This window comes from Thamnophis sirtalis, unplaced genomic scaffold, assembly GCF_051295495.1.
Source record: "Thamnophis sirtalis isolate CommonGarterSnake01/CBP01778 unplaced genomic scaffold, rThaSir2_p1.2 scaffold_3, whole genome shotgun sequence".
NCBI classification, from domain to species: domain Eukaryota; kingdom Metazoa; phylum Chordata; class Lepidosauria; order Squamata; family Natricidae; genus Thamnophis; species Thamnophis sirtalis.
Genome location: NW_028261383.1, coordinates 141,703,499 through 141,730,974, shown reverse-complemented (window position 1 = coordinate 141,730,974; position 27,476 = coordinate 141,703,499). Strand labels below are relative to the sequence as shown.

Below are 27,476 nucleotides of genomic sequence, written 5' to 3'. Positions count from 1 at the left end.
TGGGACAAAATTCACTTAATAACTATCTTTCTCACTTAGCAAGAGAAATTTGGGGCTCAATTGTGATTGTAAGTCAAGGACTACGTATAAAGCAAAACTTGAAGTATCTGAGTTGTACATTGAACAACAACTTGATCATCTTGAAACTCTCGGACAGACACCTTTGACAGTCAACTTCACTAGTTAGTTTTTGAATACAGGTAGTCGTCAAGTTATGACCACAATTGAGCCCAACATTTCTGTTATTAAGTGAGACATTTGTTAAATGAGTTTTGCCCCATTTTACAACCTTCCTTGCTACAGTTATTAAATAAATATCTGCAGTTGTTAAATTAGCAACATGATTGTTAAGTGAATCTGGCTTCCCCATTGACTTTGCTTGTCATAAGGTCATAAAAGGGGATCACATCAGTGGTGAAATTCAAATTTGTTTACTACCAGTTCTGTGGGCGTGACTTGGTGGGCGTGGCGTGGCTTGGTTGGTGTGGTTTGGTGGGCATGACGTGGCAGGGGACGGATACTGCAAAATCTCCATTCTCTCCCCACTCTGGGGCCAGCCAGAGGTGGCATTTGCCGGTTCTCCAAACTATTCAAAATTTCCGCTACCAGTTCTCCAGAACCTGCTGGATTTCACCCCTGGATCACATGACCTTTGGAACACACCAAGTCATAAATATGAACCAGTTGCCAAGCATCTGACTTTTGATCACATGATCATGGGGATGCTTCAAAGGTCGTAACTGTGAAAAATGGTCATAAGTCACTTTTTTCAGTGACATTGTAACTTTGAACAGTCACTAAAGGACCCATTGTAAGCCATTCTCCAAATCAAGTTTTTAGCTCTTAGAAATGTTGTGCAGCTTGAAATGTATTTGATAATTTTGTCAGTAACTGCTTTCATGTTAAAAACTAGATTAGGGCTCTGATAGGGAGTTCCTTAATTCAGTCATGGTTCAAGTTATTTTCCTGTGATCCACATATAAAAATAAAAATAAAAACCCACAATGACAAACAGATATTTAAGTGCATAACCAATGAACATAATGTAGCCTTTTTGATGATAGAACGTAGGAAGACTATTTGTCACCCTGCCAAATCTAATACTATTTTCAGTCCCCAACTTCAAGATTCAGAAATCAAACTATAAGAGAAAAGTCAGGAGAACAGAAAGCGAAAAAGAAATTCTTCAGCAAGGTATATAAGATAAGGTGAAAGGGATTTGCTCTGTTGTTGTTTTTCTAGGCCAGCTTCCATTCGTGTGGCTTTGTTGCAACACAGAGTAGTTTGTGAGAGTGGTGGGAGTACATTAAGCATTACATGGCATGGATTCCTCTGTAATTAACTTGTAGGTTTTCTTTCAAGCATCCTCTTTACTGTCAGAATTAGGAAATAAAGTTGAATGTTCTACCTACAGATCATGTCTAAGAGCTTTACGGATGTTTATTGCGCTGTTTTCCCATGTTTAACTGGTAGCACCCTGTCCTCTGGGCAGAATAAGTATGCACTAGAGGAATTCAAACTCTGCAATCTGCAATCTATAAATATCACCGGGGGGGGGGAGGGGGGATAAAAATAAAAATATACACACAGGTACATATTTACACAATTCATTCTACTTCTGATCTCCCTAGATTTGGACCTTTTCAAATGTAAGGTTTCTATACAGGTGGTCCTCAACTTACAACCATTCATTTAGTGACCGTTTGAAGTTACTGCAATGCTGAAAAAAAAGTAACGTGACTGTTTTTCACTCTGACTCATATTTATGACAGTTGCGGTGTCCTGGAGTCACATGATCACCTTTTGTGACCTTCTGACCAGCAACGTCAATGAGGAAGCCAGCTTCACTTAACAGCTGCCTTACTAATTTAACAACTGCAGTGATTCACTTAACAACAGGGGCAGGAAAGCTCATAAAATCAGGACGATTCACTTAAGATCTGTCTCGCTTGGCAACAGAAATTTGGGGCTCAAACATGGTTGTTACTCGAGGACTACCTGCATTTGTTACATTTTTCACAGCTGCCCTAATAAAGGGATGGTTTCATACTGAGGAAAGAAAACAAACCAGTGTGTATCTCTTATCAGCCAGCGAGTCAGGTATTTTAAGTGGTAGGCTACACCCCTGTTCCTCCTATGGCTAACTTCAGATTATATCTAAAATCTGGTCTCCCATTTGGAGATTTATGAGTGAAAGTCCAATCCACCAAAAGAATTTATGGTTCTACCTTAGACAATAAGCTTTCAGGGTTTAACTTAAATGCCTTTTTATCAATTTCAAGAAACAGGTTTATCAGCTAGTCATATTATGCTGTCTTCCAGCTGGTCAAGCCTGAAGTTGTACAACAGGTGTAGTCTAATAAACAATAAGCATAAAAGATGCTTGATTCAAGGTCAAATCCATCCACAACGGAGTACCTGGAATTGACTAATGAAACAGCTGGATTTGGCTCTATAATTTGTGGACAAAACTTTTAGGAAGACATATACCAGTTAATTAGCTGAGGGATACACTGCCTCTGCTTGTCTTAACTATGACGAATTGGATATTGTGAAAGATCTTGGGATTAGTTTGCAACATAAGAAATCATCAACTATTTTATACAATAAAAGCATAACACCATCTGATTAAGCAAGTTCTAGGGTCCTAAAAGGAACTTTTTCTGATTCCTGCTCGGGATTATAGTATACAGGTAGTCCTCGATATATGATTTAGGACAAAATGTATGTTATGAGACAGTTATTAAGTGAGTTTTGCCCCATTTTACCTTTGTTGCCAGAGCTGCTAAATGAATCCCTGCAGTTGTTAAGATAGTATGGTTGTTAAGTGAATGCAGCTTCCCCATTGACTTTTCTTGTCAGAAAGTCACAAAAGGTGATCATATGACCCCAGGACACTGCCACCGTCATAAATATGAGTCAGTTGCCAAGTGTCTGAATTTTGATCACGTGATCATGAGGATGCGGCAACAGTCATAAACTTGAAAAACAGTCATAAGTAATTTTTCCCCCACTGCCCTTGTAACTTTGAACGGTCACTAAATGAACTGTTGTAAGTCGAGGACTACCTGTCTAGCAGAGGTGGCATTCAGCCGGTTTGGATCGGTTCACCTGAACCAGTAGTGGAAATCGCGGGTGGGCTGTTGTAATTCCAAAATATCGTTAAACCCACAGTCATAATTTGAGGACTCCCTGTATTTGAAAAACATTTCAGGAGGATTTTTTCATTACAATCTTTTTTTCTCTTGAGGAACCATTGTTGCAATGTGATATTTGTTCTATGATTCACTTTCTTAGTGACTAGACAGGATTACATTATCCAGATTCTGGAACAAATGCTAAATTGTAATGCTGGTTGAGGTTCCAGATCAATCCTTATATTAGAATGCTTTGTACACATAACATCCTGAAGATTAATTTATATTTTGCACAACTGTCAAAGGTATAGCTCAGCGATAGCCAACCTTTTTGGTGCTGAGTGCTGAAAGTGCATGTACATACCCATAATGCGATGCACATGTGCCCCGCATCCCCCCACGCAGGTGCATGCGACCTCCCGCATGCAATCTGCACCCCCACATGCATGGGCAATCCCCACGTGCTCCCCGCTCAATGCATGTGTGCGCAATTCCTGTGGATGCACCCATCACCCGCACATGCACACGTGATCCCCGTGTAAGTGCACCCCCACCCCACGCATGCACGTGCATCTCTTGCATGCCCTCCCCATGCATGGGTGACAGAGACCACAAAAACAGCTAGCTGGCATTTGCGAAAGAGCTGAACTGGAGCGATGGCTTGCTTGCCCGCAGAGAGGGCTCTGCATGCCACCTGCGGCACACGTGCTATAGGTTCGCCATCACGGGTATAGTTTATCTTCTGAGAGTTTTCTGGTCAGTATTGTTCTTGATCCCCATGCTAGATTAAAACAAAGCACAGGGCTATCTCCATGTTGATCAACCTTCAACCTGATCTGCCATCTTTATGTTTTAAGCCTCCACAGAAATCATGAAAACCACCCTGAGAGTAGGTTTAATTGCCCTAACAAATACTCAGGTAGTAAATCCTGCTGCAGATAAACTCTTTCAGAAGTTAGGAAAATGAATCCAACTTCTCATTCCTTTCCCCCCAAACAGGCAATTACCAGAATCAAAGCAAATGTGGATCAGCTGATTTAAGATGTGCTTAAAAGTCCCACAAGAGTTCTTGGGTGCTAATAAATTTGTCCCGGTAGCTGAGTTTTTAATCTAATTCAACTTTTGCCTTCTGTGGATCACAGCAGCTGCTTCTCCGCTTGTGTGAAATCTCGGTTTTGATTGGCTACCTATGTGCATTAGCAAAGAGTTTTCCAAATCCGGTTTAACTTTTTTTAAAATTAAACTCAGAGGACTAGAGTTTGGCTGTCCGTGTTATTGATTAGCAAAGAGTTTTCTAAGTTTGATTTAGCTTCTCTATTAGTTAAACCCAGATGACTAGCTGCACGAGAGCTCTTGGGATCGTGTCAGCAGAGTTAGAGTAAGGCAGAAAACCTGCAACAGGTCTGTGCATGTTGTAGATTCCTGCCCAACCAACCTGTTTGGTTGATATTGATGTTGTTATTGTTGAGCTACCATGGCACCAGGAAACAACACCTGTCTGTCTGTATTCCCATCACTTGATCTTTCCCTGGGATGACAGAACAGCCTTGGCCGGATAGGCACTACGTTATTATGTGTTTTTAAAATGTAACTTGTTACATGGAAATACCTTTGAGGATTCACGTTGGTGGCTAGTACTTAGAATGTATTTCATTCTACCCAAAGTATGCTTGATAGAATAGTAGAATGCAGGAAGTACTGTAGACTTTCTAATTAAAAATTACTCTAGTAATTGTGGATCAAATTCTGGTTTACATGAATGAATATGCTAACATCTGCTACTTAATCTTCCTGCCAGCAGGAATGTCTACATTAGCAGAGGGAATTTCATGACTCTCCCGCTGGGGCTAAACTACAACTCCCAGTTGCTCCAGCCAGCATAGTCAATGTGAGAGATGATGGGAATTCTCCATCCCCACCAAAGCAAATTCCTGCCAGGATTTGTCTAGCAGATGTTTTTGCTGACATCTGTAGCTTCTCTCAAGACCAAAAGCTTGTTGAGAACAGCTAGAATTCTTAGTCTGCAAATTTCAGTAAATGAACAACTTGTGGAAGTGGTCTATGCGTTTTATTTATGCCTCCCAGTAGGGGGCGTGATTGAGTAGTATTAGAAAGTTGTTACTGGTTCTTTTGCAAGTTACCTTTTGGAAGAAAAAGTCATATCTATTAGGTGTAAACATTGCTGGCCTTTGATGATACTTGCTTATCTTTCCCCACTGCTTATGCATTTTGAAATTATCAAAATATAACCAACTTTAGCAAATAATTTGGGCAATTCGATAGCTATCTATCTGAAAACTTAAAAACATTCAAAAAGATCCAGAAGAGCTTCACACATCTTTACACAATAATGATGCTATTTCCTTGATAATCCAAAGCAATCATTCAGGGAAGCAGTCCAAAGATAGGAAATGTAACTCTGGACCCCATTTGGTGTGACGTCTTGGCAATCTAGATTTTTGTATTTTAAATAGAGTAGTTAGTCAGAAGTGCCTGAGGGAACTCCTGTGCCATGCAGGAACTAAAGTACATAAGTAAATCTGAAATATTTATACGAGGCCTGCCTACTTCAGAAATTTCCTCCTGCAGACATTTTTAGACAACAAACACCCATCATCTTTTCTCCACCTGAAGAAATCCCTGGGACCTCAAACATCTAGAGATAGTACCCACTCCAACAGCTGATGAGGGCAGTGATATATTTGACCTGGATTCAATTAATTATTTCAGTAAGGCTCCAAGAAGCAAAGATGCTAATTTTATGTATATATACACTGTGTGTGTGTGTGTTTGTGTGTGTGTGTGTGTTTGTAGATTTTCACGGGTGTAGGTATGCTGGTCTTGTTGTATTCGTGGCCGGAGGCAGCTATACAGTCAGCTTGAAAAAATACCCAAAGGGGAATGGGACATAAAGTCAAAGATCTGTAATAGTATTTTGGAGTGGAGATGGAACAAATAAGCATGTATGTTTGTAAGAAGAATTCAGACTGCCACTTTTGGAGTTCATTCTACTGCAGTGGTTCTCAACCTGTGGATCGGGACCCCTTTGGAGGTTGAACGACCCTTTCACAGGGGTTGCCTAAGACCATCAGAAAACACATATTTTCAAAAAAATATGGAAAACATAAAATAATTTTATGGTTGGGCGTCACCACAACATGAGGAACTGTATTAAAGGTCACGGCATTAGGAAGATTGAGACCCACTGGTCTACTGCCTTTTTGATATTGTATTGTTGCACCAGATCTTTGTGGTCACCAAGAGCTGACACCAATTTGATAATAACTAAACAGGGAGGAAGATCTACACACATTCATAATAATGTCTGAAAAGAGCCCTTGGATTCAGATGTTAAATGACCAGAGCTTCTGGGTGACCCAGAAAAAAGCAGGAGACTTTTTTGCTTACATAGAAGTTATTTTCCACTTATCAAATTATAGGAATTGGATGTTCACTATCCCATTTCCCTTTCTTGTTCTGCCTTCTGAAACAGGCTTGGCAGAGATATCCAACACAGCTTTTGCCTGTCAATAATTTTCAACAGAAAGCCAGGAGAATAGCAGATATGAAACGGTATCTTATACAAGCTTAGCGCAGCTCTAAATGTATAAGAGGAAATGATTACAATATTTGTTTTTCAGAAATCCTCTCTGGGGGCGTCTATATTGGAAAGAACAAACAGCTATGTCACATGAACACAATTGATTGGGAAGACATCATCCGGAATTCAGATTTCCAGGCAGTGGTGCATGACAATGGGGAGAAATGTGAGTATTGGTCACCTGTTCACATCACCTCTCATTGGCCTTTCATTTATACAGGGGGCTTTAAAGATTGTGTGCTTCTTCCAGAGCAATGACTTAGTTTTATCCAACCTGGTGTTTTACAGATATTTTAGAATGGCAACTGTTAAATTTAGATTAGCAAGCACACTGCTGGTTGAACATTTTGTGAGTTGCAGTGCCAATATCGACAAATCCTGAAACTATGACCATTGGGTCAGCAAAGTCTGGTTCATTAGCTAAAAGAAAGCATACTAGAAGAAAAGGAACAAAGATTGGAGAATCAGAAATTAAACAGGAAAGAGCTATTTTATTTAAGGATATAAGTTTCATTTAAGTGACTTTGGGCTAGTCACTTGCTCTCAGCCTAACTCACCTCAAAAGGTTGTTGCTGTTAGGAAATTAAGATGAGAAAGGAGTATAAGATATGTGTGCCACCTTGATTTGTTTAAAAAAAGAATAAGGACAGGATATAAACTAAATAATCAATAAGTAACTTAGAATGGCATTGCATGAAAGATAATTATGACTGGTCCTCAGAGTTCCAACCATCTTAGCACCTGTGTAAGTCCCATGACCACAAGCTGGGTGTGTGGCAACCAATTTGCACTCACAACTGGTTGCATGGCCCCATGATCATGTTTTAACATTTTTAAATGAACCTTTCATAGATTTTAAAGGGTTCAGCCTAAAGTCCCAGAAGTGTAAGAACAGCCTGTGAGTACCTTGCATGGTAACTCTGCTTTTAATCCATCAAGCTCATTATCTTTGTTGTGATGTTGTGTGTCTTCCCCCGCTTCTCATGCAGGTGCTCCATGCCATGAAAACTGCAATGGCCGCTGTTGGGGGCCTGGTCCAGAAGACTGTCAAAAGTGTAAGCATTACAAAATATCTGACATAATTCAGCTATTATCTTTAATTAAAAGTTGGGAATGAGCATTTTTAGCAGTAGCAGTGTAGTTCTATCGTGAACTCTCCAATGAACAAATGGCATTGAAACCGGAAGCTTGCAATCACGATCCATAGTGGCCTATTCCGTTGTTGTCATAAACAGGAAAATTTCCTTTCAAGACAATTGCTCATAGGGTGGTGCAAAGAATTTGAAAGCTATGTTTCATGAAGTGTATTAGCATAAATGTTGGTCATTGTCCACAGTCACTTTTTGTGAGATGGGCAGTTGTACACATTTGATTAATTAATAAATAAATAAGTGGCATGTCCCCTCTTGAGGCAAGCATCTTAAAGCAACTGGAGATGGCATTCAAAGCAGCCACATCATCTTTGCAGAGGATGGGACTGCTTCAAAACTTCAGAAAGATGTTCCACTTCTGCTAAATCACTTTCAAATGCTTTGCTCAGCTCGGGTCCCTTGTGGGAGGAAAAACTGTACAAACTTTGCCTCACCTAAATCACGGTTAAAGAAAGAGGGGAAAAGACCAAATATCTGACAACTTCAACCCCCTTTTTTAATGGCTGAGCTACTATGATGGAGACAGTGTCAAGAGTCTGCAAATAAACTATGCCAGATCAAATTAAAGTGGAATCACAATATTTTTTTTGGGGGGGGGACAGATGATTGTCTGAACATGCTATTAAAAATAGTTCTTAGGTTTGAGACTTCCCAACCAACATGGGTAGTTGTAATGCTACTTGGATATTCTGGGAGTTGTAGTCAAGTGTTGATTGCATTGGAACGTTGATTTTTCATCAGCAAAATTGTCCATGTATAGATAGAAACAAAACCCATTTTGCTGTTTCAGGATGGTTTACTGTGTAGAAAAGAGTGTTATTTATATCCTTTAAATTACTAATGTATGTTTTCCACTTGTGGAAAACCAGTGCAAAATCATTCTTTAAAAAAACACAAGCTGCAAATATAGCAAAACTACCTTCCCTTTCTCGTTTATGTCAGTTCATTTAAACTCTGGGATTAGAGTTTGCTGAAGTTCACTTTAAACATCCTATCAATGACAACTTCCCAAAGGCTTGCACTTGTCCTTATTATTTTAAAAGGTTCTGTGTTAAAGGATCACTATTAAATGTGTTCATGTATCCTTAGATTGGAGAGAATGAGTGACCTTCAGAGGGTTACCAGGACACTGACCAGCATGTTTTTCCCCTCTCTCTACCTTAGTGACGAAAACCATCTGTGCTCCTCAGTGCAATGGACGCTGCTTTGGCCCCAACCCCAATGAATGCTGTCACGATGAGTGTGCAGGAGGCTGCACTGGGCCACTCAAGACAAAGTGCTTTGTACGTAACCAGGACCGGTTTCTGGGCTGACCTTCACAACTGCCATTACCTCATCTAACAACTCTGCCCCTTTTTCTGTATTGGGTCTTGTTTCCTCATTTCTACCCTTTTGCTAATACTTCCAAAACGTCATGCCGTCTCAATCCTATCACTTTCTTTTGATTTCTAGAGCTTCATTGCCAGTCTGCCAGCCAACATTATCCTCCTCCTTGCTATATCTTTTCATTTGTATCTTTGTACAGTTTGGCCATCGCTAGATCTTGAACTTTAAGGCCTTTTGTTTTCATCCCAGAACTAGTGTACCTTCCCTTTCTACCTTTCCTGCGTTCTTTCCTTCCCACATTTTCTGTCTGGTTTTCCCTTGATTTACAATCTTTTGTGAGGTGCCAGGGAGAATTTGAAGCCCTTGTTGTGCAATATCCATCCCAAATCTTGTCTCTTTTTAATTTGTTCAGGTTCTGTTGTGTGGTATCAGGAAGAGTGGGGGAGACTCCATCTTTCATTAGGAGAAAAGCCTGTCAGCCTGGGATGATAGGGACAAAGTCTATTTCATCGTCTGATGACTTTTCTTTCGTCCACTGCAGGCTTGCCGTCACTTCAATGACAGTGGAGCCTGTGAAACCCTCTGTCCTCAGCCAATGATCTACAATAGACTCACTTTTCAGTTGGAGCCCAATCCTGATGCTAAATACCAATATGGTGGTGTGTGTGTCAAAAATTGTCCACGTAAGTCCTAGGTCATGAATACAGTGAGGTACTCAGATGAAACAGAGATAGATGAATTCCTGAGGGCTTTTCCTTCTGCTCCATGACTTTTTATGTTCCCTTCCCAGAGATGTTCTATCTGCCAGCCTTTCTTTGATTTCTAATATCTTACTCTCCAGCTACCAATTTCTTACAACTTTATTTTTCCCACCCTTTCTTTTACCTCCTCACAGATAATTTTGTGGTGGATCGGACCTCCTGTGTCAGAACCTGTCCCAATGACAAAATGGAAGTTGAAAAAAATGGCCAGAAGATCTGTCAGCTTTGTGAGGGACTCTGCCCAAAAGGTATGAATGGGAAGAAGCACTTCTGACTCACAGACTTTGTAAGGGATGAGTGGATACAGACTTGAAAGTCTCATGCAAGTAGTTTGTTAATCTTAATGATGTTAATGCACAAAATCCTTTTAATTTAAGCATTAATAATTCAATTCCCTTTGAAAGATCTTCCCAATCCAAACAAATCATCTTGCAAAAGATCTTAACTTTTAAGTCCTTTTAAAAATCTTTATGCCCACAATCCTCAAATGAAACTTAAATTTGTCAGTAACTAAAACATCAAAGGTGCTTTTTAAAATAAAAAATTATCCCAGCATCTATTACTTCGGAATTGAGTAGGCTTCATCCTGCTTCTTATTGGTCCAAATGGAACTAGTTTCTAAATTACTAATTAGCCTCAGATGTAATCTTCTAATTGGTGTAACTTTAATGTTTGATTCGCCCAACTCAAAATTATTTCCTGGGTGAAGAAGTAAAAAGAAAAACCACAATCTCAATCTTCATTCAACCCCTGAATGAAGTTTGAAAAACTGAATATGTATATATGTATGTTTTTAGATTTTGCATCATCTATTCTGTATGGGATGGTGGGGTGGAGCTGTTAAAATTATTTCAATGTATTATCAACTTTAAAAGAATGAAACACTATTCTCTTACATTAAATTAAGAGAAAGACTGGGGGATGGGGGAATGAAAGCCATCTACAATGGCCACCCTAATGACTGATTTTACCAGGGTCATTGTCTATCATATATCAGCTATCCTATTCAATTACTCCAGATACCCTTGGTTGGACATGGCTTATGCATGACAAATATGCTGCATATTATTTTTGAAAAACTTAAGTGGGAATGTATTAGACTGCTGCTTATGATCTTTTTAAAGAAACTAGTGCAAAAACAGACGGTCTTGGACTTTATAGCTTTGTCCTTGGAAATATGCATGCTGATGATTACAAAGGGTAAAATCATATGACCCTAACTAGGAGCCACTCCAAAACCTTGGACAGAACCCAGTTCCCCTAAACCAGGGCTGTCATACTCAAATCGTCATAGCATCAGCGTGTAACGTATAGGGACTTTTCCCCCCTTCTCTAAACCGGGCGTGAGCATGGTCAGGGCATGACACATCCGGCCCACGGGCCAGGAGTTTAACAGACTTGCTCTAAACCTTCTCTTTTCCATTAACTGCATGGGAATATATAAAGTGAGAGGCTAAATTGGAGACATTAACCAATTGACTGTTAAGCTCATACTTTCTCTTCTCTACAGCTTGTGAAGGAACTGGTATTGGAAGTAAATATCAGACAGTGGATTCCAGCAACATTCACCGATTTATAAACTGCACCAAAATCTTGGGCAATTTGGATTTTCTTATCACTGGTCTAGAAGGGTAAGTATGTGCCTCTCTGTGTTATTTCAAATTATATCCTGTCTTTCTGCCACTTAAATATGCATAGATGGTGTATCATTCTAAAACATAGCTATATTGTTGAATAGGGTCAACTTTCTCTCATATCTTTGGATCCCAGCAAATTGGAATGTAAATAGATCTAGCACCTCTTTTATCCTTCCTTCTTTGCCCTCCAGTTGCTACCATTTTTGTTGGAATTTGGTAATTTCCTGGTAACAAGCATGAGGCTATCTTTGAACTTACAGAATCACAGACTTGGAAAGGACCTTTGGAGGTCTTCTAGTCCAACTCCCTGCTCAAGCAGAAAACCCTATACTGTTTGAGACAAATGGCTGGCCAATCTCTTTTTAAAAAGCTCTGGTGATGGAGCACCCACAACTTCTGGAGGCAAACTCTTCCACTGGTTCATTGTTCTCACTGTCAGGAAATGTCTCCTCAATTGTCAGTTGGAACTCTCCTTGGTTAGTTTCCATCCAGTACTTGTCCTGTCTTCAAGTGCTTTGGAGAATAGGTTGTCCCCTTCTTCTCTGTGGCAGCCCCTCAAATTTTAGAAGACTGCTCTCATGTCATCCCTAGCCCTTCTCTTCGTTAGACTAAATATACAAGACGCAGTTCTTGCAACTGTTCATCATACAGTATGTTTTAGCATCCAGCCCACTAATCCTCTTTGTTGGTTCTTTGCACTCTTGTGTATATTAACTTATGGATACTAATATATGCTAACTTATGTTATATTCATAGTCATGTTATATTCATAGTCATGTAAATAATCACATACTTGGAATTAAGGAAATAAACCAAGTTGTATTAAGTTATCATATATATATATTTGTGCGTGTGTGTGTGTATGTATATATATTTCTATAATGAAATTCTTGAAGAAAGCAGCTATCAGATTCCTTCTCAAGGCGTTCCACTAGTTCTGACCAGCTCCATTCTTTCTACAGAGACCCTTGGCACAACATAAGTGCCCTGGATCCAGAAAAACTTAATGTCTTCAGGACAGTGCGAGAGATAACTGGTGAGTTGGGGTGCAGAAACCTTTAGAGAAAGGTGGAATATGCACAGTAGCATGTTGTGTATAACGCAGGTGGTAAGGACAGTGCTCTTTGATATTTTACTTGTTTTCTGGTGTCTTCTTCCTGGTGTGAAACAAGCTTGAAGAAAAGCTGGAAAGTTAGAGAAAGTTATTTGGAAAAGAGAGTTTGATTATACTTTGGGGTTTGGAAGAAAAAAAGCCCACATTTCTTAGCTGCCGACTTCCACATTTCTCTTGTGAGCTTTGAGCACTATGTTGGCAGAAAGATGGAATACAAATAATGAAAGAAAATGAGATGTTTGCATGATGTAATAAAATAGACTCAGAACCATGCAGGCCACAATGTATCACATGAAAAGTACAGGTTGGCTACTTGAAAAGAAAGCTTGCATAACAAAGACTATTTTGGGAGGTGTTGACCTATTAGTCATGCTGCCTAGTCCTTATGGGAACTTTCTGGAGAGGACCAGAAAGTCAAGCAAGGTCATTCTGGAAGTTAGAATAATAGTAAAATTTACATGCAGAGGTTTACATTTTGGACATGGCCTAATGGTAGCTCCCAAAGTTTGATTCCTAATATCACTAACCAACAGATGCGATGTAACCATTTTATCTGACTTTGGGGGATTTTTCTGGACTAAGTAACAGAATGTTGTTGACAATGTTGTCCCCTTGAAAATTTCTGTGAGGGGGGCAGGTCAGTTGCAGGGTAAAAAAAATATTTATTTGGAGGCATCTGGCGGGGGGGACTATATAACAATGATGGAACAAGGTATAGGGATTCAGAAATTATCAACTTCTTGTTGTAGGTTACTTGAACATCCAATCATGGCCCAAGCACATGCAGAATTTCAGCATCTTCTCCAACCTGGTGACCATTGGTGGGCGCAGCCTGTATAAGTAAGCATCCCCCTCTTCCCTCTTGAGCCTCATGTTTTACCTTTGCGTTTGAGCTATAGGAAACTTTAAGGATGGTGATTCCTCCAATTTGCCTCTTCTGCTGAAGAGAAGTTCGCAAGTTTGAAAAGCCCTTACGATAAAGGCTTTGCCACAGTGGGATCCAGGAAAGCAGGAGTGGGGAACCATGGCCCTTTTGTGACTTGTGGACTTCAACTCCCTGGCTGGCTCAGGAATTCTGGGAGTTAAAGTCCACAAGTCATAAAAGGGCCATGGTTCCCCACTCCTGCTGTAAAGAGTTCGTACCTTCATGCATAAGGAGAGACTCCTTTGTAAGTCATCCAAAGATGGATTTGAAGGCATGTGTTTGGATTCTGTTCTGCCAGTTTTCCCACACCCCTTGTGCCTCTGGTATTTACGAGTTTGAATGAGTTGCTTCCATTCCTCCTCTGAGACGGAGACTGTCGTGTGCTTTTTCTAGCCGTGGATTTTCTTTGTTGATCATGAAGAACATGAACATCACCTCCTTAGACTTCCGTTCCCTCCAGGAGATCAGTGCTGGCCAGGTCTACATCACTGAGAACCGACAACTTTGCTATTATCACACCATCAACTGGGCACGTCTCTCTCGCCGGCGTCCTGATCTTAACATCAAGAGTAACAAAGCTGCCAGGAAATGCAGTAAGTGAGGAGAATAGTGTTGGAAGAAATGTCCATCTGGATTCAGTTCCAAGTGGGGGAAAAGACACTGGAAACAGGGAGGCTGCTTGGAAAGATGGTTTAATGGTGGACAGGATCACATGGCTTGAGTTCCTGAGCAGAAAAGGGAAGAGATGCTGAGAGTGCCCTGGTTTTATGCCCTCTCTGGGTCCCATTCCAGAGCTTCCCGTTCCTGTGTAAGAAATGCATTCTGATTGGTTGTCAGTTTCCCAGGGAGTGGGGTCTTAGCTAACTTTGTAGGCTATCCTGAGACCCAAGCTTGTTTGCCTTGCTGGCTGGTGTAATTTTCCCAGGTGCCATGTGAATTGAATTGAATTGAATTTATTAAATTTCTATGCCGCCCTTTTCCCCGAAGGGGACTCAGGGCGGCTCACAACCCAAGTCAAAGGGGAAGGGTACAATAAGGAATAAAAAGACAGACAAAACAATACCATAGTTTAAAAGCACACAACAACCATACCATTCGAGGGGGGGACAAGACTCATTAGCCCCAGGCCTGTCGGAATAGCCAGGTTTTAAGGGCTTTGCAGAAGGCCTGGAGGGTGGTGAGGGTTCGAATATCCACGGGGAGCTCGTTCCAAAGGGCCGGAGCAGCCACAGAGAAGGCTCTCCTCCGGGTGGTTGCCAGACGGCATTGACCAGCGGATGGAATACGGAGGAGGCCTAATCTGTGGGATCTAATCGGTCTATTGGAGGTGATCGGCAGCAGGCGGTCTCTCAAGTACCCAGGTCCAATACCATGAAGGGCTTTATAAGTGACGACTAGCGCCTTGAAGCATATCCGAAGACCAATAGGCAGCCAGTGCAGCTCGCGGAGGATAGGTGTAACGTGGGTGAACCGAGGTGCACTCACAATCGCTCGTGCGGCTGCATTCTGGACAAGCTGAAGTCTCCGAATGCTCTTCAAGGGCTGCCCCATGTAGAGCACGTTGCAGTAGTCCAGTCTTGAGGTCACAAGGGCACAAGTGACTGTTGTGAGGGCCTCCCGGTTCAGGTAGGGACGCAACTGGTGCACCAGGCGAACCTGTGGTGAGCTTCTGTTTGCTAAATGAGTCTGCCTGAAAGGGATGGATCTTTGTTATGTAGAATAGATTGACTCAGGACTTAATGGTCCATTGACGGGGGGGGGACGACTGAGTTTCTGACTCCCTTTTAAAGGAAATATTCTGCCCTTTTAATATTTCCTAAAATATTTTATTTTCTACTAAAGCGGGTGGGTTTTAACTTCCTACAATAGAAAAGTGAGAGAGGCCGTGGAGGGATGAATGAACAGAATCAAACAGCAGCAGTTGTTTCTGTAGCAGTAATACAGGATGTGGCTAACTGCTGGACTAGGAATTGTTTTTCAGACGTGAGCAAACATACAGATACACAAAAATACATAAAGCTACTCAGCCCAACCTGCTGCCTTCCAGATACATTGGTTTAGAATTCCCAGAATGTGGAGATAGCATGAAACACATCTACCCCATAGGAATGAATCGGTCACTTTTCCTGTCCAGGACTAACCTTACAAGGACATCCTGGAGTGCTTTCCCCTTCAACTTCCTGGAAAGGGAGCACTCTCATTGGAAGGGATGTTGCACTTACTCACACACTCAGCCTGTTGAGCAAGGTGGCTCTTGCTAAGCCCCCTTTGCGTCCTACCTGGGTTTTCCAGATGGGTGGAGCTAGAGAAGACAAAACACAAAACCCATCAAGAGGGATGAAATAATTAGGGATACACAATATACAAATCACTTGCAATCACTGAGGCATTCAGGTTCTTCTGAATAGACAGAGGCCCAATGGATTTAAAATAGCAAATCTTTCCTGGTTACAATGTAAATTCTCTTTTCTCTCTTCCTCCCTCCCTCCCTCCCTCCTCTCTCTCCTCTGTCTTTCTCCCTCTCTCCCCCTCTCTTTTCTCTCTCCCTCCCTCCCTCATCTCTCTCCTCTTCCTCCCTCCCTACTCTCTCTCCTCCCTCCCTTTCTCCTCTCTCTTTTCTCTTTTTCCCTCCCTTCTCCCTTCTCCCTCTCTCCTCTCTTTTCTATTTCTCCCTCTCTCCTCTCGCTCCTCTCTTCCCTCCCTCCCATTCTCCTCTCTCTTCTCCCTCTCCCCCGGTCTCTCTCTCTCACACACAGTCACTCTCTCATTCATCCACACTTGCCCATTCCTTCTCAATTAGGCTGCCAGGCACTAACTAGAGGGATGGAAGCTGCTAAGTCTGGATGCAGAAATGACTCCAGGAGTGGGCAGCTTCAGAACCCCTTTATATCTTGCTTTGTTGATTAGCTAGAATTGGGTTTCCCCCCACGTGCTCATGCCTAGCTTCCTTATCTGCTTCAGGTAACTTTTTTTTTCTTTGCTTCCTTAATAAATTTGCTTCCTATCCACCTCCCAAAGGGATCTTTTAGTCAAGATTCCTAGCTTTTTGTCCTCTCCTGCTTACCTGCCCAATTCATCTTTAAATTATGGCAGCTTTATGCTTTATGTGCCTGGTTCATTATGGCAATTTCAGCCTAACCTCATAAGGGAAAGTGATTTGATCAGATCAACTCAAGACAAGATACATTTTCCACTTGCATTGTGCTTCTGCTTCATTGTGCATCCTTATAAAATGAATGATGGAGTCTGCTTTCGATGTGCAATTGTTTGCTGGTGGAGAGAACAGTCACAGGTCTTTCCTAGACATCTTTCCCATCCAATTGAAGCGAACAAAACTACAATCCCATAATATCCATACTCTAAAAATGCTCATTCTCCTTTGCCCTCAGCTGTCTTGGCCAGTGCGACTCACTTCCACTGACATCTTGATCTTGATTGCTTGCAGTAACAGCGGTGTTGTCTGGGGACAGCAAATGCTATTTATCAAACAGAGCCATCGGTGTTTTCAAAGGGTTCTGATTAAAATATATAATCTTAAAATGATTAGATTTGATCTGTTAGTTCAAAATGAACCAAAGAGATCCTCCATTTCTGATCCATTCTCTTTTCCTATCAGTTCAAGAGGGAAAGGTCTGTGACCCTCTTTGCTCCACCGATGGCTGTTGGGGGCCTGGCCCAGACCAGTGTGTCTCTTGCCGAAACTACAGCCGTGAAGGGGTCTGCACAGTCTCCTGCAACTTCTATGAGGGGTAAGAATAACGGCCAAGGGCGCCTGCTTCCGTCCTCCCTGCTTCCACCCCAGACCCGTGTTTCTAACACTTCCTTTTCTACACGAAGGGAGAGTCGAGAATTTGCTCAAGGGGACGTTTGCTTGCCGTGCCATCCACAATGCCAGAAGATCGAGGGAGGCCTCACCTGTAATGGACAAGTATGAGAGAACACATTTTTTTAAGGAAGCAGGGGGGGGGGGAAATGGGGGGGAGGGATTACTTTTAAATTACTTCTTCATTTAACCACATTGCATTTTTAGAAGTAAAAGGCAGTTTAAAACATCTAAAATAATTTCCAGGAAATGTCCTGGGGCAAAACAGCTGCTCCTGTTTCCTATCCTATAACTGCTTTTCCTAAACAAATGTAGCCTTTCCTGACGGCTAGGCAGGAAGAGTGAGATGTTTCTCTCTTGGGAGGTAGCTTTTGGAGGGCAGTAAAGACTCTGTTCTTTGTAGGTGACAACATGGCGAAAACTGATAGCCTTATCTTCTGAACACAGTCTCTCTCTCTCTCTCTCTCTCTCTCTCTCTCTCTCTCCCTCCCTCCCTCCCTCCCTCCCTCCCTCCCTCCCTCCCTCCGTGTATATATATATATATATATATATATGTATATGTATATGTATATGTATATGTATATGTATATGTATATGTATATGTATATGTATATGTATATGTATATGTATATGTATATGTATATGTATATGTATATGTATATGTATATGTATATGTATATGTATATGTATATGTATATACTTACACACACACATGGACACGGACACACACGGACACACATGAACACACATATATCCAGACCAAACATAATTTCTTACCAGAGGGAGCCCACTTGTGGAGTACTGTGAAGCCGTTATCATGGCAACTCCACTTTGCTGTGCAGTAGAAGCTATTTTACAGCAGTACGCTAGAAGCCATTCCAAGGCACAACAGGCTGTATCGTAACAGAACACACCTTAACGGGTTTCTTACCCCCACAGTATTTGTTTCCAGAGAGTAACCTGAAAATTTGTTTCCATCTGTGTACCAAGTTTGATTGAAATTGCTCAAGGCATTCCAGACTTATGCTGGAACACACACACACACACACACACACACACACACACACACACACAGATATATTCTTCCAGATTACTTACTTTCTATCTATCTATCTATCTATCTATCTATCTATCTATCTATCTATCTATCTATCTATCTATCTATCTATCATCTACCTACCTACCTACCTACCTACCTACCTACCTACCTACCTACCTCAAATAAAACTGCTATTCAGTAGAAATTTGAATGATAACTTTAACCTCTAAACTGTGTCTATCCTGGGTACTGCCTATCTGTTCTGACTCAAGGCTCTGGAATCATCGTCCTCTTCCCATATACAAATCGTGTTCTGTTTTCCTCTTCAGGGAGCTGATGAGTGTGTGATCTGTGCAAACTATAAGGATGGGCCCCATTGTGTTGAAAGCTGCCCATCAGGAGTCCTTGGGGTGAAGGGACTAATCTTCAAGTATCCTGATGCCAACAAGGAGTGCTGGCTGTGTCATGAGAATTGCACAGAGGGGTAAGGGCTAAAAACAGCATCCACATTGTTGCAATCATGTCTTCTCCAGCAATGTCCCTCATTGAATTCAGTCTCTCCTGCTGGTTGGGGAATTCTGGGAGTTGAAGTCCATACAGTACATCTTCAAGCTGCCAAGGTTGAGAAACACTATATTATGTCACACTTCTGGTTGGTAATCTTGATTATGGCCTTTTATAGATTTTAATTGCTGTCACTGTAACAACCACCCCTGATTGATTCACATGTGAATAGAATAGAATAACAGAGTTGGAAGGGACCTTGAAGGTCTTCCAATCCAATCCCTGCTCAGACAGGAAACCCTACATCACTTCAGGCAAATGGATAGCCAACATCTTAAAAACTTCCAGTGTTGCAGAATTCACAACTTCTGAAGGCAAGTTGTTCCACTGATTAATTGTTTTAACTGTCAGGAAATTTCTCCTTAGTTCTAAGTTGCTTCTCTCCTTGATTAGTTTCCATCCATTGCTTCTTGTCCTACTCTCAGATGCTTTGGAGCATAGTTTGACTCCCTCTTTTTTGTGGCAGTCCCTGAGATATTGGAAGACTGCTATCTCAGGGTCTGCTACAAAGAAGAGGGAGTCCAACTATTCTCCAGTGCTATCTGGGCAAGATATCATATTTGTACAACAAATACAGGAGAAACCACAGACATACCTATCAAAGTGCCTGGAAAAACCCAACTTTTTCAGGTGTCTTTCAGGAGGAGGGCACAGTCAGGGATGCTAAGTTTTCTTCTCCCCGGCTCTGAGCCCAGGGCTTAGTGATTTTAGTCCGAAGTGTGAAATTAAGATCTTTCAAGTAGCACTGAGCATGATTTCAGATAGTTACTTGGCTAAGATTCTTGCTGGCACTGTTATGACTGCAGCCACAAGTGTAGTATTGTTCACATGTCAGGAACACAGCCAGGTGAGGAAGGCAATTGGAGTTAATATAGGCAGTACAGTGTCTTCCTGGAGAAGCTTCAGGTGCCGCACTGTATTTGTGGGGTCAAGGGACCACAGTCCTTATAGTGAAAATAAACCTGTCTCAGTCCAAAGCATTTCACAAGGAACAAAACAAGCAATCACAGCCTTGCAGGCTTACTAAGAAATGGTGGTGGTGGTGGTGGAGTGTATCTAAATCATATTTGATTGATGAAAGGATACAAGGGTGCAAGAGTTTAAATTCTTCAGACTTTTTCTTTGCACCAGGTGGTTCTGAAAGCAAGAAATGCGAGAAAGTCTGAAAAATTATGCCTGATATTTATGCCAAAATCTGTATCAGGATGCAGATTGTGGACTGAATCTTAGTGCAAGGCATTATTAATATCAGGTTACTCACAGGGTTCGGGGACCAAGAATTGGATTGCTTGCCCAGCTCTGAAAAAAAAATAAAGACATAGAGTCCCCTGAGGGCAAAATTAATAGCTGCTTATGTTGGAAATCTACAGGAGAGTCATATTGGTAATACTCTGTGTTTGTCAAAAAAGGTGAGCATTCCCTTGTCCTACCTAGTTCTCCTGTAAAGAAACATATTGGTTGGGTTCTCCTCTTAAACTGTTTTGTGGCTCAGGGCATTCTGTCATTTGTTGTGGTTAGTTTACGGCAGGGATGAAATCCAGAAGGTTCTGACAGGTTCAGGAGAACTGGTAGTGGAAATTTTGAGCAGTTCAGAGAATCAATAGCGGAAATTTTGAGTAGTTTGGAGAACCAGCAAATGCCACCTCTGGCTGGTCCCAGAGTGGGGAGGGAATTGAGATTATGTAGTATCCTTCTCCTACCACGCCCACCAAACCACTCCACGCTCACCAAGCCACGCCCACAGAACTGATAGTAAAAAAAAAAATGGAATTTCACCATTGGTTTACGGTTTGGGATGTTGTGTGAATGTAGGCAGTTAGATTAATTGAGTGAATCTGAGTTCAGGTAAGCAAGCTAATCCCGTGCTTCCATTTCTTACAGGTGTTTTGGTCCAGAGATTGCAAATTGCTTCGTTGTGGAACTGCCTGGCCCCAGGTATCTGTCAGGAGCTGTTGGGGAGTCTGGGGGAGATGGGGAAAGGATATAAAAGAGTGGGTGGGTAGAAAAGAGTCTTTGTGATTCTTCCTGTGCTCCCAGATCACTACTGATATTTAAAAGAAATTTTACCCTTACAAAGCATTGCTGGAGAACCTAAACCATCTAGTTGTTACATTACCCTATCTTTGTAGCCAGAAAGTCTTAAGTTCCATCTCTAGCATCTCCAATCTTGCCATTTGATGGATGGACACCCCGCTACATAGGCTGCGATGATCCCTGATTTGAATAACTTCTTAAGTATAAATCACACCTTGCCTATAGACAAACACTCTCTTTTTGTCTCTGTCTTCCTTGAAGACAATAGTGGCTGTCGTTTAAAATGATTGTAAGGTTGATAGAGGCAATAAATTGGATCCATATTTATTCATATTAGATCCCTAGGGTTGGAATTATCATAATCTAGATAAAGCGTTTTTCTAACTCTAGAGGGATGCAGTGGCTCTGTGGCTAAGATGCTGAGCTTGTCGATCAGAAAAGTCGGCAGTTCGGTGATTTGAATCTCTAATGCCGCGTAACGGAGTGAGCTCCTGTTACTTGTCCCAGCTTCTGCCAACCTAGCAGTTCAAAAGCACGTAAAAAATGCAAGTAGAAAAAGAGAGATCACCTTGGTGAGAAGGTAACAGTGTTCCGTGCGCCTTTGGCATTTAGTCATGTCGGTCACATGAACACAGAGACCTCTTCGGACAGTGATGGCTTTTCGGCTTTGAAACGGAGATGAGCCCCGCCCCCTAGAGTTGGGAATGACTAACACATATGTGCGAGGGGAGCCTTTACCTTTACCTAGATAAAGCTACTGAGTTCATTCAGTTTACAAGGAACACTGGAAATAGATAATGCATTTTGTACTGCGATTAATACTTTTCTGCTCCCTTGCACATCTTTCTCCAACCGCTAGAAAATAACATCAGCAGTTCCTGGTTATGGTATATAATGCTTTATATTCTGCCCCAAAGCATACTGTATGAACAACTGGTTGAAGATAACAGATTACTATCATTTTTTAAGAGTTAAGCCCTCCTTCCGTTAAGATCTGGTTAAAAATAAATGCTTTTGCTTCCTTATTTTGACTCAAAAAAAAAAAAAATTAGCCAAAGGGCTCCTCTTTCAATTTCCTTTTTCCAAATTAAACTGTAATTGTGGCATGGATTCTCTCCAAGATTAACCCTTTTCCAAGGCAGTGGAGCTGGAAGGAGCCACTTAGAGCCACTTGGCTTCCATGGGCCAAGACAAGAAAACTGGCCAGGATCACAGCCTCTTCTCTCTGTTAGCTTCCCCACTCCCCAATGTTGTTGTTTTTATTGTCCTTCCATCTAAGGCAGGCACTCCTGTTAAACAAAAAAACAGTTTCACAACCTGAGTTCTCAGCTCCCCCGTACAGAAAGAATCTCAAGATTTCAAATAGGTGGTGGGGGGGAAGGATGAAGAAGAAATTCAAATATATTGATTTGGGTATCACACATCCACCCCAGTGCAAAATTTCTACCTCTCCTAGCATTGGCTTAAAAGGGTCCTTCTTAAGAGCCACAGTGGCACAGTGGTTGGAGTGCAATACTGCAGGCTAGTTCTGCTGCCTAACTGCAATTTGGCAGTTCACATCTCACCAGGCTCAAGGTTGACTCAGCCTTCCATCCTTCCAAAGTCGGTAAAATGACGTTGGGGGCAATAGGCTGACTCTGTACATTGTTTAGAGATGGCTGTGAAGCAGTATATAAGTCTAAGTGCCATTGCTATTCTTCTCATCCCATTCCCACTTTCTTCTGCTCCATTTTCAAACTTCTTTTTCCCACCAGTGCCCATGGTTTGCCTGGAGACCTTCATGGGTGGCATGGGCTGGCTAGTGCGGGTTCTGGCCTGTTTCTGGAGGGCGAGGAGTATTCCATTTTGATCTCCTTCCCACGCACCTGTTTTCTCCAGTAAGACAGGAAAGGAAGTTCCCACCTTTTTTTGTGGAAGCTCATTTCCCTTCCCTTTTTTTCTCCTGCTCTTGAAACAGAGCCAAGAATGCAGGGGAGAAACTCATTAGAATAATTGTGAAGAAGATTGCTGGAATTTGGGCTCCGTGTTGGCTTGGAGCCCAGTTAGGTAGCAGTAATGTGGCTGGTCTTGAAAAGCTAAGTAGGGTCAAATGGGGTTAATGCTTTGATTGAGGAATACTAGGAAATTAGGCTAGCCTGGGAAGTCAGAAGGGCCCTCCAGAAAAAAGGAATCCTGTTGTTTATTTATCAAATTTACATGCCACCCATCACATCATCAAGCCATAAACTCACCCTATGTTCTGACCTAGGCTTCCCAAGAGCATGAAGCAAACTTCTGTCCCGACAAAATACCCTTTTATTAATTTACTGTGAATTCTGCTCATTCATATCCAGGAAAGTCTGTCAAAGGAGGATTTATAGTCACAGACCTCATCTGACATAGAGAGCTGCCAGGCCGATATCTGCAAAACTTGGCAAGGAGTCTCAGAGAGTCACAAACCAATTAAGCGAATGAATTGTCTCCTGCAAACTCCACTCCCCTTTTGCTCCTCCTGTTCGTCTGCCTTACTGATGTCTGACTTCGAAGGCAGCTGATAACGGCCCTGGCCCCCTCTCTGCCTCCGACGCAGAGCCCTCATCAGAGCTTTCCCCAGACTCAAGGACTGGCCCATGTTCCTTCCCAACCTCCTCACTGTCCGAATCTGCTGCCAGCTCCACTGGCCACTGGTGGGCCACAACACCCTAAGAGTTCATTTTCATTCAAAAGAGCTCTTGTTGTACTTGCTTGGAAAGTAAACTTGTAGAATTGGGCTCACGTGGCAAAACACAAAACAAGCAGCCAACCCCCCCCCCCCCCCCAAAAAAAAACCCTTGTTATGGATGAGATGCAGTTTCCATGATGAAAGGAGGACGTTTGAAGAGATTATAAAACAATTTGGCTCAAAGCTTTGAGGAGCAACAGATGCCGGAGATGGGGGCATTTAGGAGGAATTGCTGGCAAACGTTTGCTATCTGGGTTGCCTTCCACCCTCAAATTTGGAACCATCCTTGCTGCTCCATTCCTGTCTCTCAAAGGATTGTAGAACTATGGCAAGCTCTTTGATGCTTGGCAGCACTGGTGCCAGTCACCTTTCTTGATTGTCCATCTGCCAATTGTATTGCTCCTTGGCTGAAGCATCTCCAGCATCAGGCATTGGTGTACTGAAAAATGATTTATGAGCAACCTTCTCAAAGAACAATAAACATGCTCACTGGGGGATTTATTTATATGAGCATTCTATTTTAGAACGTTCATCGTGTTCCACTTTCATTTTCTGTGATTTTTTTTTTTAAGATCTGAGAGGCTGAGTTTTCCCCCCTTAAATCTGTTTCAGATTAAACCCATTTGCTTATATTCGCCCATTTGTTCTGCCTCTATCCCTCCCTCAAGAAACACCTTACAAGTCTGCCACCCCACTACTGAAATTTAACTTCTATGGCCTTCTCATTTCACCAGCTGCAGTTTGAGAGCCAGAAACTTATTTCCCAATGAAGGCTAGGATGTTCAGGATGTTTCTGAAATCTTTCTCTCTCCACCCCGCGTCTTCCCCCCCTCCCCCCCGCCTCACTTTCTTCCTTACTGTTTTTTGCATGACCGATTGTCTATAATTGTGATGCATGCACGGTCTTAACATACAGTGTTTCTCTTAGGAAAGCTCCAACAATGATTGCTGTGGTGGTTGTGGGTTGCCTCTTCGCCTCCTGTTCATTTGTTTTGCTCACCTTCTTGTACTGCCGTGGCAAGAAGATCCGGAAGAAGAGAGCCATGCGCAGATACTTAGAGAGAGGAGAGGTAAGATGATACATCTGGGACATGTTGAGAATCACAAGCAGGGGTGGGCTTCAAACATTTTAGCAAGGGATTCTCTGCCCAGTTACTTGGTGGATGGAGCCATGGTGGGCGGCGCCTAGTCAGACTCCTGGAGCACGGCGGGGGGGGGGGGGGATTTTGACACTCTCTGGCACCGAAGGCTTTCCTTGACCTTCCGGGAGGGCGAAAACAGCCTCCTCAGCCTCTGGAGGCCAGAAACAAACCTGTTTCTGGCCTTCTTGAACTTCCAGTAGGCCCGTTTTTCACCCTCCCCAAGCCTCCATGCGCACCCTGCATCCAAAACGGGGTGCATGGGGACTCCTAGGAGGGGCGGAGTGGGTGGAGTGTGGCCAGCCAGGAGTGGGATTTGGGGGTTTTCCGAACTGCACAGAATCCTAGCTGGAGGTTCTCCCGAACCCCTGCAAACCCCAACACAAGTAACCAATCAGATTTGATCATGTGGAAGGAAAGGGGGAATTTTCATTTATTATCCAAGACCTAATCCTGATCTCTTTATGTTGGGTGTGTCTGTGGGTGAGGGGGGGGCAGTCTATTATAGCTGCACTTTTGCCTGGGAGTAAATCCAAATTAAACTCAAACAGGTTGCCTTTGGAGTATAGAACTGAACTTTGCCTGAAGTACAGCCAACTACCTTGAAATGGAAAATACCACATGAGAGAAAAATGAAGGGAATATTCCATTTGGGGCTGCCCTAATGTGTACTGATAATTGGAAAATATATTTTTAAAGGCTGGACTTCAGTTGTCTAGTTGAGCCTGCCATTTGACACAAATGGCAAATATTAACATTTGACACTGTTAATGCCTCCCTTCTTCTCCCCACCCTACAGACATCCCTGGGTCCATCAGTAGCTTTACTTGAGGGAGGCGGCGGCAATTTTGTGCCTGTTTTTGAGGACTATGAAAAATGTCTGTTCCTAAGCGAAATATCCTTAGTAGAAATTTCACTAAAAATGCTGGCATAATGGGGAAGAATTTCACAGGTATTTGGCATCATCTTGGTACAACCATTTGTGAGAATAGGAGGCTAGGCTTCTCATGTTGCCTGCTGCCACACTAGTGCTGCGGTTTTTGTAGATTGAAGTGAAGCTTATTTAAAAAATCTTGAATGTTTTGGTATATTTGAGAATTAGGGTGCTACTGTCACAGGAATAAGCAGCCCTGTGCCCATGGACGCAAATGTGTCTTACGTCCCTTGCTCTCCTGATTTTAAATATTTGTTTTAACAAAAATAAACGATTAGAAAAAGTTGTTGGTTGCACAGGAAAGAATTGGCTCTCTACATCATAATTTTAACTCTCTGCCATATTTTTACCCAGCAAAGCTCTTGAAAATCTACAAAAATCTCATTAGGATGGCAGCAGGCATCTTAAGAAGTCTAGTTTTCTCTTGTCACAAATGGCTATTTTGTTATTGCATCCATTTTATAATTAGGCAAGTTTTCTAGTGGTAATCCTTTTATGCTCTTAGCCCCAAAAGTTGCCCACCCCTGTCTTTTCCAAGAAGAATACTGAGAAAACAAGGGGTCCCTGACCTGTTTTGGTTTTTTTTTTCTCCCTGTAAGAGTTTGGAACCGCTGGATCCCAGCGAGAAAGCCAACAAGGTCCTGGCTCGAATCTTCAAGGAGACAGAATTAAAGAAACTGAAAGTTCTAGGATCAGGCGTGTTTGGAACCGTGCACAGAGTAAGTTGGAAACCTGGAAGGAAGAGCTTCTGCTTCTGTGGGGTTAAACATGCTCCAGGCTGCCTCAAGCCGCAATGTAGCCGGGGGCAGAGAATATTGTGAAGAAGAATTATCAGCTAGACAGTTATATCTAATACACCTGGGCGAGAATGAGATAAGTAAACCTGTTGAATGGGGTAAGATTGCACTGGATGGTTTTTAATTTTTTACAGCCTTGCTGATTCTCTATAGTAGTGTTTCTCAGCCCTGGCGACCTTAAGACATGTGAACGTCAGCTCCCAAAATTCCCCAGCCAGCCATGCACTAGGAGTTGAAGTCCACTTGTAGTTCATAGTTCTCCTCAACTATTTTTTAAAAGGCTAAGCTTACCCAACAACTTCAGTATCTCTTCTTAGGACTTAGCCCCTGATCATCTCCACTGCTTCTCTATGAATCTCTTCCAATTTCTCTGCCATCTTCTTCAACTGCAGTGCCCAGTGCTGAACCTGCATTTGAGTTGTGGTTGGATCAAAGGAATGATTGGTTTCCATGATTTGGTTGAAATGTTTTTGTCTCTGCAGCTTAAAACTGCAGTTGCCTTGCTTAGCAGCTAAATCTCACTACTGTCCTACATTCAGTTTATGATCAACTACAGTTCACGAGTACTTATCAAGTCAAGCATCCTTCATTCTCTACATTTGCTTTCTGTTTCCTAAGTAACATTGCATTTGTCTCTCTTAAACAGAGAAGTGACTCAGCTCAATATGCTGTAGGGTATTATATAAAGAGCACCCTGACTTTCTGCTTTGGCTGAGATGGAGCTATTAAAAATTCTGATGATGGGCAAATCGGAGCCATCACTGCTCCATGGTTAAAAGTTTAGAGTAATGGG

The 27,476-nt window shown here is 42.1% G+C and overlaps 1 protein-coding gene across 1 annotated transcript in view; it reads left to right on the top strand.

Moving 5' to 3' along the window:
- The window catches only part of ERBB3 (erb-b2 receptor tyrosine kinase 3), a 109,064-nt gene that overhangs the window by 59,792 nt on the left and 21,796 nt on the right, over nucleotides 1-27,476 (top strand). Inside the window, exons 4-18 of the mRNA XM_087710264.1 lie at nucleotides 6,779-6,904; nucleotides 7,728-7,793; nucleotides 9,054-9,172; nucleotides 9,757-9,898; nucleotides 10,111-10,224; nucleotides 11,487-11,607; nucleotides 12,576-12,649; nucleotides 13,477-13,567; nucleotides 14,046-14,245; nucleotides 17,269-17,401; nucleotides 17,490-17,580; nucleotides 18,844-18,998; nucleotides 20,960-21,013; nucleotides 24,742-24,883; nucleotides 26,486-26,605. Of these exons, the coding sequence (XP_087566390.1) occupies nucleotides 6,779-6,904; nucleotides 7,728-7,793; nucleotides 9,054-9,172; nucleotides 9,757-9,898; nucleotides 10,111-10,224; nucleotides 11,487-11,607; nucleotides 12,576-12,649; nucleotides 13,477-13,567; nucleotides 14,046-14,245; nucleotides 17,269-17,401; nucleotides 17,490-17,580; nucleotides 18,844-18,998; nucleotides 20,960-21,013; nucleotides 24,742-24,883; nucleotides 26,486-26,605 (1,748 nt within the window). The remainder of the gene's footprint in view (nucleotides 1-6,778; nucleotides 6,905-7,727; nucleotides 7,794-9,053; nucleotides 9,173-9,756; nucleotides 9,899-10,110; nucleotides 10,225-11,486; nucleotides 11,608-12,575; nucleotides 12,650-13,476; nucleotides 13,568-14,045; nucleotides 14,246-17,268; nucleotides 17,402-17,489; nucleotides 17,581-18,843; nucleotides 18,999-20,959; nucleotides 21,014-24,741; nucleotides 24,884-26,485; nucleotides 26,606-27,476) is intronic.